Below are 11395 nucleotides of genomic sequence, written 5' to 3'. Positions count from 1 at the left end.
CTATGATTTTTACTTAATAAAAAATACAAATATATTAAATATTAATGTTTGAAAAAAATGCCTTAAAAAAATTTCAATTGACCGGTTTACCGGCCAGACTTCTTTCGGATGCACGTCCGGTAAAACTTAATTTAAACAAATTACTTTGTTAATATCATCTTTCACTCCAAATTGTTAGTACCCCTCCTCAAAGTCTATCATAGTTCTTTCGGATTACGAATCCAAAGCTCCAAAACCAAAACAAACTAGAGCCATAGTTAGTGTTTATCTAAACAAACGGGTCCCAAAGGCGCACGATTTGAGTAATACCTCATATAGAGACTCGTATGCCATACTATAAGATGAAGTGTTAAGTTTCAATTTTCTCTTTTCAAAATTACCCCTATGTTAATTTTCTTATCTATTGTCAATTTGATTATTTATTTTTACACCTTGTCTACAGTAGATTTGGCAATGAAATAAATTCCTCTGGTTCCTCCATTAATGGATTTTCTAAATCAGCTGTTACAATGGCATAACATAATTCAAAAGAAATCAATTACAGTCAAGATTGTCAAAATATAAGAGAAACCCATTTGACCCAATTGGCCCAAAAAAAAAAAAAAAAAACAAACTCATGTTAATAAATCTCATACTCATCATAACAAAACATCAAAAAAAAAAAAAAACAAAAAAATTACCTTCGAATCAATGCTTGAATTGGTTGACAAATTCAGCATCAGAAACAGCAGAGAGCTCGATTTGGCTAAGTTCATCGTCATCAATCGGAGCAGGAAGATTAAGATCTATCAAGGTTTCAACAGATTTCAACGGCTGTTTCGGAGGATGATTAATAGTAGTAGTAGTAATAGTAGTTGAAGAACCAGTAACATGTGATCTCTTATGCCCACCAAGTGCTTGCCCAGATGAGAAAACTCTATAACAAACAGGACATTCATGGATTTTCTCTTCAGAAACACCCACATTTCGATTTTCAACAACCTGCAATGATGCTTCATGGGTTTGATTCAAAACTCCATTGTTGTGAGCTCGAGCTTTTTTGTGACTCGCTCTGTGCCCACCAAGTGCTTGATAAGATCGAAACACTTTGTGACAAGTCTCGCATTTGTACTTGGCTCGAGAGATCTTATTAACTTTGCTTTGTTTGCGTTCGACCTCAATCTCATCAGACTCCTCTGTTTCATCATCATCATCATCTTCATACTCTGGTTCTGGTTCTTGTTCTTCGTCTCTCATCCATTTGTCTCTCGACATCATTATCAAACAGTACGCAACGTCTTCTTCTGGAGTGGTGTCGGAGATTGAACTCACCGCCTCCGGCTCCGCCGTACACGGCGGCGGAGGAAGCTGCTGCTGCTGCTCCGGCGAACCCAGTTTTCCCGATTTAGGCCTCTTCATTGGCGACTCTTTCTGGGTTTTTTGGTCCTGACAATGGTGATTGTGATGGTGATGTGGAATTCCTGATCTACGAATTCGTTTGGATCGGCGGCGAATTGGGTTCTTCGAAGACTCGGTCTCGCTCTCTCTGTCTTGAAGAATTACAGAGCCACCAGACCCAGCAGCATCGACTGCGAAAGAGAACTCGGGATCTACTAAGCGAATGCTCTTCTTTGGATTTTCTCTCAACCCATAAGACAACAATGCTTTCTCGTCATTCTCTTCTTCTGAAGATGATGAAGAAGAAGACGAAGACGATGAAGCGGACTCAGTCTCTTCACCGAGTTGACCCATTTCATTGGGTTGTTGTTGTGATTGTTGTTCTGGTTTTGGTGGAACATAGAGATTCAACATGTGAGATCTCATGTGTCCACCTAAAGCTCTGCCATTGATAAAGCTCTTGAAACAGAGCTTACACCTGTGTTTGTCCATTACAAAACAAACCCAGAAACTGCTGTGCTTTTCTCTCTCTCTCTCTGTTTTGTGTGTGATTGTTGAGAAGTAGAGAGAGAGAGTGGAAACTATAAGGAGTAGGTGACAAGCATTCCTCAACCAAGTGATATATACAATTTTTTAAATTTTTTTTTTATAAAAATGAATATATAATTTATTTATTTAAAGGAGATTATGAAATTTTGAGTTTGGATTTTATTTGGAGTAATTTTACTTAAAACGGAAAAAGGCAATAAATAAAAATTAATTAAAGAGAGTGTGCATGAAGGGGTAAAGAGAGACATGTAACATGCGAGGGCTTTACCCGTTATCTATATTTATTTCCACCTTAGCTTTATATTTCCAAAATTACCCTTTACTTTCGCTTTCTTTTTCTTCTCAAAATTATTGTTTTTTTTTCAAAAAAAAATATATATATATGAGAAAAATAACATTTATGACATACGAATTTCATTAAATTTTCAATTTTTTCGTAAATTCGCACAATAAACGTCATAATATATGTTATATTTACAATATTTAAAAAGTAATATGACCCATAATTGTTTTTAAGACATAATATTAGGGCATATACTTACATAAAATATTTGTTGTAAAATGTTAAAAAATTCTTCAAATATTTCTATGTATTTTTTGGATTTTCAATGTTTATGTAGTTTTTTTAATTTTTAAGTTAGTCTACAAATATATACTAAAGCTATAGAAAAGTGTCATAATGAACACATTATTACAAGGGAAGCTGCGCATACATATTTTCATTTGATAATTCTTAATTATTTTCACATGTGTGTGCCCAATTAATTAATATTTACAATCTCAGCGGGTTGATTGAACAGTAAGGTCATAAGTTTGAGTCACCGCAAGAGTTTATTAGAAGTTTACTTTGTCGTTGATTTCAAGATCTTAAAATTAGTCGAGGTACGCAAAATTGATCTGGATACCCAATTATAAAAATAAAAAAAGACATTTACATTTGTGATAATTTTATTTTAATTTTGTGTATGTAAATTTTTCATTTATGGAAATTAAATTTGCTGTTTTAATGAAAGGAAATTTTTTGGATAAAAAAATGAAAGGGTATTTTTGGAATTAAAGTGAACAGAATGGATCGGTGTGTACAAAGTCAAGAAAACTGCTGAGTTTGTTGTAACGACGAAGCAGAGTGAAACAAAAGTATGACTCCAACTAAAGTTATCATCACCTGGCTGTGACCTAAACCTAAATCCAACCCAATCACAAGAGGAAGAGCAAACCCATACCACACTTTACACTGTAAGGATTCAATTATCATCTAGCAGATGATTTAAAGGCCTAGATCAAGTGTTGGATGAAGAAAGTACTAAAAATGATTCAGATCCCACTTTACACCATCAAAAGAGTATTTCTGCTATACTATTGTATTTTGCCTTAATTAAACAAAAATGAATTGGAGGATTGTTTGGCATCACTTATAAGTTCGAGTCTATAATTATATTTTTTAAAATTATAATTTTAAGAAACTTAAAATAAGTTATAAATTTGTTTGATGTAACTTTTGATAATCCGTTAAAAATGATGAACTGATTAGTTAAATAAGGTATGACAACTTTTTTATTTTGCAAATATTCAAAATGCCCTTAAAGGTCTTGGTTGATACAATAGAGCTAAAGTTTTTTTACCCGGAAGTGTTCAAAGGTTTCAAATAAGTTAAAAAAAATGCAACCTGTAACTTAAGAATATTTATTTTTATTTTTGTTTGTTTGTTTGTTTGTTTGTTTTTTGAAAAAATTATGCAAATAGTCCTTGTATTTTATACGATGTGTCAATTTGGTTCCTATAGTTTTAATTTGTTCGATTTTGCTCTTTAATTTAACGGATTGTGTCATTTTAGTCCAATAAATAACGGTTGTTAAGTTAATTTAACGGAAAGTCAAACAATGTATCAATTTGGTCCCTGTGTTTTTCACAATGTGTCAATTTAGTCCCTGTTAAAATCGAGAAAATTGAAACTGACCAAATTGACATATCTTGTAAAGTATAGGGACTAAATTGACACATTGTTTGACCTTCCGTTAAATTAACTTAACAACCGTTATTTATTGGACTAAAATGACACAATCCGTTAAATTAAGGGGCAAAATCGAACAAATTGAAACTACAAGGACCAAACTGACACATCATGTAAATTACAGGGACTATTTGTATAATTTACCTTTGTTTTTTTTTTTTTTTTTTTTTGTTGTTGTTGTGACAAATGCGTCAAAAAAGTTAAATAAGCTAAATAAAAATTACCAAACAGGGCATGGTCCTGTTGTCATTTTATCTCTATAATTTTTATTTTTTAAAACTAAAACCTAGTCATTATTGGATGCAGACATGATCGTATGATGTCATCGAAACATCAAATAACTTCTCTTAATTTAGAATATATTAAGTTATTTAATTAACCAACAATTTGAGATTCTGTGGTATTTTTGGTGGTGATATTAGTGCCAACAGTTTCAAGTGTTGGAAGCTTTGGCAATGCCGGATGGACCAGTTAGGTTTATGTAATTAATAAATTAGTAATTATTTTGATACAATTTTTAACTATAAACTGATTTTTTCCAAAAATAAACCCTTTAATTTTGGATCTTTGGGGGTGATGTAAATGAAAATGGAGGGTGGGAAATGAGTGAGAAACTAACCTCCCTTGGAGAGTGGAGTTTTCCATGGGGGAGAAAGTGAGTGAGTAAATGCCGTTTTGTTTGGGGGATAGATGGTAGACTTGGTCTCCTTTGTCTTTGTTAGGTTTTGCACGCGTAACTGTTCATCGAAATTATGCACCATGTTCACCTTTTTTTCTTTTAAAATTAATCGCAATGACTAATGAGTTGTCTATTCTTTTAGATGTCAAACTCCAATTCTAGTGTACAATTCCTGCATCAGAATAGAAGATCAGTTGTTTAAAATTCCTCACTTTTGTGGTGGTCTTATTTTTCATATATTTTTGAATTTTATTTTAAGAGTTTCTTTCTATAGTTTATATATTATATTTGATATTTTTCATTGTGATTGTAGTTTATTGGGTTTTATTTACTATTTGGATCGCCCTTAATATAAAACACATTTGAAAAATTTTAGATATTTTGTTTAGTCTCGACACACAATTGAGTCTCTAATAGAGTAGGCAACATAATAGACATTTTGCCTTACCCTCTCTTGATTAGCTACATGTAAAAAGTCTTCAAAATTAGGCAAATTAATTTCTTTAGGCTTTTGCTTGGTCCAAGCTCGTACTTTGGGCAAGCTGATTAGACCCGGATGAAGCTTGAGCTACATCTAGGGTTTGAAGATTGGCTCACCAGCTTGCTTGTTGTCCTGTGAAAGGCAGCTCATCGGCTTGTTTGTGAAAGGCGACCCACTAGCCTAATAGAAAATAAAAAGATATAACAGGAAATGTTTAAAAAAAAAAATCAAAACAATAAAAAACTAGGCTTAAATCTCGGCATGTGAGGGTGGCCCAATTTGTCGGCCTGGTCTTTTGCTTCTTTGGGTCAAGCTCAAGGCTTGGCCCGTGAGCAGACCTAATCCGATCTATTTGAAAAAGTTCATTAGGCTAAATAAATTGGAAAATTGTAACACTTTGAGTTTTTCTTCATCACTCGAGTGATGAATTGGTCACTCGAGCGGTCGTGCGAGTCTTCCAATACTTTTGCAAGCATGTGATTATGAGAGTTGTTAATGTTCGCTTAAGCATAGGTTTGGTTGTTCGAGCGGTCTGCCTTGTGTGGTTTGAACTTCTAAGAATTCGCATTCTTTGCTTGAGTGCAGATTTGGTCACTCGAGCGGTTTGTTTGATTTCAACATCTATAAAAGTCACTTTTGGTAATATCTAGATCACTTTTCTCTCTCTCTCTCTCTCTCTCTCTCTCTATTTTCTCCATTGTTAAGCTCCCAAGCTCTTTACACTTGGTTTTCATCTACTTCTACCCATCTTTGACCCATAGTCCTTTAGACCAAAACGTAGAAGGTCGTGGGGGATTCATTTTAATCTAAGCAGATCGTGTTTTCGTCACTGTAGATTTTTGATTTTCTCCTCAGCACTTCAAGAAGTAGGGATTTCTTTGTTCCTCTTTAATATCTCGTCTATAGATAGACATGTGGTAGATTTTATTACATAGAAAACATGTTTATTATGACTTTTCAAAAAAGCATATAAAATGTTTATTATGACTTTTCAAAAAAGCATATAAAGAGGATCTAGGATTTGAATGTTTGGGGTTGAAATTATAAAATTGATGGTTGTTTGAGTTAATTGGGGAGTAGTTCAACGTGTTTATGTTGTGAGGAAGGGAAAACCTAATTTAATAATTTGACCTAATAAATTAAAAATGGGTAAAGTTGAATAATGTTTATATTTTGATAATTTGAGCCGTGTTCGTGTGTTGTTAGCATAAAGGGAGAATCAATTTTGATATTTGGAATTTTAATTGGATAATCATGTTAAGTTGAGTTAGGTTATGGCTTAGAATCCATGGATGTGGTTTTATCGAAAATGTGAAAATTGGTCTTTTCGAAAGAAAAATATTTGGGCAAATTAACTTGGAAAATAAAAGAGTTGATTTTGGAAAGAGAAAGAAACCGTGATGTATTGTATATTTAGAATTTGAACTTGAGGTTGAATTTTGAAACTGTTGAATATTGTTGTTATTATCATTGTTGTTGGACTTAAGGTCAAGTGAGCATCAGATTATTGTATTACGTGTGTTTAAATATTTATGCTTGGAGGTTTTGTCCTTGGTCATTGGTGAAGGATGACATTGTGATGTTGAATAGATTTTGTGTAGGTAGTTGTAGATACCCCATTTTTGACCGCCTTTAAGACTTGGACGCGACTAATGGTTTTGGAAGTTGTGCAGTGCAAAGGGTCGATTTCTTCGGCAAAAGGAGAGTCAAATCTCAACTTCATACCCCTTTTTGGACCAAAACAATCTTGATCAAAAGATTTTAGACCTTAAAACCCTCTCTTTCAAAACGTTTTTGAAATAAAGTTTTTACGATGTTCCGAGGCTCGCATTTTGTCAAATGTTGCGCTTTTCGGTAAACCGAGCAAGGACAAAGTGGAAATGAACGAAAGAGAGATGAAATCTTTGAAAAATCTTTCAAAATACCTTGTCTAGGGGTTTGGAGTTGAAGAAAAGAGGAGAAGAGAAAGGAAAACTAGTTTGGGAGAAGTTCGGTATGAATCCGGGTAGGACCAAATCTGCGCGGCTTCACCGAAACGGGCATAACTCTTTGCACAGGAGGAATTTTGATGCAAGGTTGGCGCCATTGGAAAGCTAACTTCCGGGGCTTCAATGTAGCCACATGGCAAACCAGAAAATCAGATGGTCGACCAGTTTTTTTGGTCAAAAGTGGTTCAGCATGAATCCGGGAATGAGAGAAACATCTGCGCGGCTTCACCGAAACGGGCATAACTCTTTACATAGGAGGAATTAAGATATGAGGCCACCACCGTTGGAAAGCTTACTTCCGGGGCTTCATTTTTCACTCAAGAATCTCCTAAGGACAAGTCCGGGTGGAGGAGATATGGTTGGTTGAAGTCCGTTTGGACCGAATCTATGCGGCTTCACCAAAACTGGCATAACTTTTTGCACAGGAGGAATTTTAATGCAAGGTTTGTGGCATTGGAAAGCTAACTTCAAGGGCTTTATGGACGACCAGCTTTGGGGCTTGAACCTTTTGACCCCTGGTCGGCCGACCAGGCCAAGTGGTCGGCCGACCACCTTGGACCTTTTTAACTGGTCGGCCAGCTTTGTCTCAGTAAGTGTATTCCAGCTATGCCAGCTGTTTGCCATTTGCTGCATCCTCCATACACGTGTATGGAGGAGGTTTAACCTAATTTTAAAGCTTCTTTGAGAAGCTTTAGCCCCTCTCTTCTATAAATGGAGGCCTCTTCTTCCATTGCAAGGGTTCAAGTTTTTTGGTTAAGAGATATACATACATCCCTCTCTATCTCTCTCTTTTGTGCTCAAAAGTCCATTTTTCTTGCATATTTACACTACATCTCTTAGCCTAACCCCTCCAATACCAACCTAAGCTTCTTGGAAGGTCTTGAGAGGTCCTAAGATTTGAGTTTTTGGTCTCAAAAGCTGCTGGAGTCATTGGCTACAAGGGTAACACTCCTATTCCCTCTTTTTGGTCATTATCTTGCTTCATCTATTAGCTATACTTGCAAGCATTTTCGAGTCTTAGTGTAAACTGAAAATAGTCTTATTTTGGGCTCCTCTTCATGTTTGTTTAAGAACATTTTTCTGTTAGGGGTCATCTACCCCCTTGTATGCTTCATCTCTTTTTTAGAGCTATTTTTGCATCCTAGCTTAGCCTTACTTGCAAGAATTTTTGGACTTCGACATAAACTAGAAAAAGTCTTGTTTTGATATTCTAAACATGTTTGTTTAAGGACTCTTTTATTTTGGAGTCATCTTCTCCCTTGCATGCTTCATTTTCCCATGCTTTGAGCCATGCATGTGAGCATTTGCATTGGCCTTGTCTTGGCCTCTTAGCCACTGAAATCCAGTGGATTTTCAGTGGCTTTGATGTGTCTTTGAGCTCCAAAATCATAGAGGGGTGACCCTTTCACCCCTCATTCTCTTTACTAGCATTGTTGGCCTTCCAAAGGAACTCTATTTTTCATGCATTGAAGTCATGTTTTAGGCCTCATTTTGTGGGTTTTAAGGTCTGACTAAGCTCTGTCAAGAGCTCATTTTTTCACATTTTATGTCTATGATGCATGTGTAGAGCAATCCCATTCAAGGCCTTTCAAAGGGACCTTTCTTTGCATGTTTCCCAGACTGATTTCAGGGCCTATTTGGTGGTTTTTAGGGCTATCATAACTCATTTCAAGAGGTGGTTTTTCACTTTTGTTTACCTATCATATAGGTATAGAATACCTCCTTGCATGGCCTTCCAAAGGAGCCCCTCATTTTCGCATGCATTGATTGAGTTTCAGTGGGTATTTGGGCATATTTTGGCATGAAATGCTTATGTTTTTGGTTGGTTGGGTGAGCCTTCATATGCTTCATATAGCTGTAGAACAACTAATGGTTCACTAGCTTTCTTTGCATGCTTTGTAGACCCTTGATGTTTACACTTTTTGGCCATGTCATAAACTGATAATGTGCTTATTTTGAACTATCCTAGCTCTATTTTTAGGCCTCATGGTCGAATGATGTTTGTTTTGCATGCTTGTAGTTCAATACCCATGCTTAACTTTGAGTTTTGAAGTCCATTGCATGCATGTGCTGAGGTGTGTTCATGTTTTGAGGTCATTTTTCATCATATTTCAGAGCTGGTTTGAATGCCATATTGCCATGTTTTCATCTCTTTAAATGCATTTGAGAGTCGGGCTTGTATGCCTCATTTACCGACCATTGAATGAGCTCCATTTCGTTGCATTCCGAGCCATCACTTTAGGCCAATTTCCCACTGTTTCAGACCTGCCTAGGGTCTATTTGGGGTTGGTTTTGTCATTTGTGCATTGCTTTGGGTACCTCTAGGGTAACGCACTTCACTAGTTTCGGTACTCGGGCCCCCTAGCTTGCATAGTGTGCCATGTTTGCATAATTCGGGACTATTGTTTATCATATTTCAGTGCTAGAAATTGCATGTTTGTATGCCATCTTTCATCCCTTGCCATGCTTTGGTAGAGTGGCATTTGATGCCTTAGGTTCGGTCCTTGGTATTCGTGCATGTGTGCACACATTTTGGTTGTCTCATTTTCATCTAATGGCCACTGATGTGAGTGTGGCTGAGGTCCACTCATGTTGGTGTAAGTCCATCGTGCATTGTGTATGCCATTTCGGTCCATAGCATTGCGTATGCTAGGTCGCATGTTAGAGCATTGTGTGCCATTTCATAGCATTGCGTATGCTAGGTCGCATGTTAGAGCATTGTGTATGCCATTTCATAACATTGCGTATGGTAGGTCACATGTTAGAGCATTGTGTATGCCATTTCATAGCATTGCGTATGCCATTTTATAGCATTGCGTATGCTAGGTTGTATGTTAGTCGCATTGTGTATACCATCTCATCTGCATTGTGTTTGGGATAGGAGTTAGCCCAAGCACAGGAAACGAGGGACGTTTCGTACTCCGAGTGACGGAACGTGTCTCAATTCCCAGTCGCCGGCACTCTGGATTATCCATGATGGAGTTTAGGTCTTGTTGTGTTTATATGTGCATTCATTTGACATCGAGTCGTGCAATTCGACTCCTCGGCCATCATGCATCGAGATGCGTGATTGGTGGCACGAGGATCGAAGACTACACTCTCTGAAGAGTAGTCATGCATACATATGTGAAAATACTTTGTTGTGCCCCCTTCTTGCTCTCTGTTGCAGCAAATCAAAAATCAGCAGCTTTCTAGATCCTTGCACAGCATTTCGGCATTAATTGCAAACAGAGGCGAATCGGGGCATCGCAATGGATTTCCGCGCAAGGCAACTCGAGCATGCATCTTTCATCATTCGGAACAGAGCCAAGGCGGTCCATTTAATTTGTATACTAGTTTACTGCTTTCCTAGTTAATTTGTTAATTAATTAGGGTTTTGTATTTATGAGGACTGTATTACTTATTCGGACTGTATTATTTATTCGGACCCTCCGAGCGAGGGCAATGTTGTAATAAGTGTGCGTGTGTGTGATGTATGTCTTCCAACCCCACGTCTTTCTCCCTTTTATTTATCAGCTTAAGATGGTTAGATTAGGGCATATTTCAATTAGCATACAGTATGATAGCATGTTTCCATCATTCATCTTTCTTGCATGCACCGGGCTTGGCGCATCATACTAACTGCATCGTATTTCAATTCCGAGTTGAATACTTGTTAGTTATAGCATTTCACATGCCATATGTAGAATAGCCGAGCCTATTTTAGTTACATTTTGCATGTGTTGCATTAGGCATTTCTGTATAGTTAAGATCATGCATGGATTTCTAACATAGCTTCTGTTTTGGCTTGGAGTACTCGGTAAGTGTTTGTGCTTTAGCATCCTTGCATGTGTGTGAGTGACTGCCATGATAGCATGCTTACCATAAGGCTAATTGCTTATGTGATATAACTGCTTGAATGCCTGTGGGTGAAGGTTGGATTATCTGAATTGGAATAATGCATTGACTGTGAGTTTTAAGCTCACTAGATAGTGGCAAAACCATGTTTTCTAAGCCCACCCGAGAGTGGCAAATCCACGTCTTAGCCTACTTGCGGGTAGCACCATCAAACCATTTTCAAAATAAACAAACATGAAATGTTTTGTTCCAATTCAGGCGACCCAGTCTATACTTGTATGCTGTGCGCATCATATAGTAAATCTTGGCTAATAACCAGAATAAGAACGCATAATGTTTTCAAAACTAGATATCATGGTTAGTAGAAGCCAATCTTTGATCGGGCGAGTGGGGGTGCTTACGAAGTGACCTTCCCCAATCGTACCCAAATTCCCGAGCCGAGGCAACTTGGTGATGACGGACACGTGGCCTTA

At 36.8% G+C, this 11395-nt stretch overlaps 1 protein-coding gene across 1 annotated transcript; it reads right to left on the bottom strand.

Annotated features, from left to right (window-relative positions):
* Positions 1-446: 446 nt before the first annotated feature.
* Positions 447-1978, bottom strand: LOC114276445 (zinc finger protein ZAT9). The gene is made up of 2 exons (XM_028218230.2): positions 681-1978; positions 447-501 (listed from the first exon to the last, which is right to left on the bottom strand). The coding sequence occupies exon 1, from the start codon at positions 1867-1869 to the stop codon at positions 688-690; it is 1182 nt and encodes a 393-aa protein (XP_028074031.1). The 5' UTR covers positions 1870-1978; the 3' UTR covers positions 447-501; positions 681-687.
* Positions 1979-11395: the final 9417 nt, after the last annotated feature.

The sequence above is a fragment of the Camellia sinensis genome, chromosome 2 (assembly GCF_055761805.1).
Source record: "Camellia sinensis isolate YWXY chromosome 2, ASM5576180v1, whole genome shotgun sequence".
In the NCBI taxonomy this organism is placed as follows: Eukaryota; Viridiplantae; Streptophyta; class Magnoliopsida; order Ericales; family Theaceae; genus Camellia; species Camellia sinensis.
This window is presented reverse-complemented; position numbering and strand designations above follow the sequence as displayed.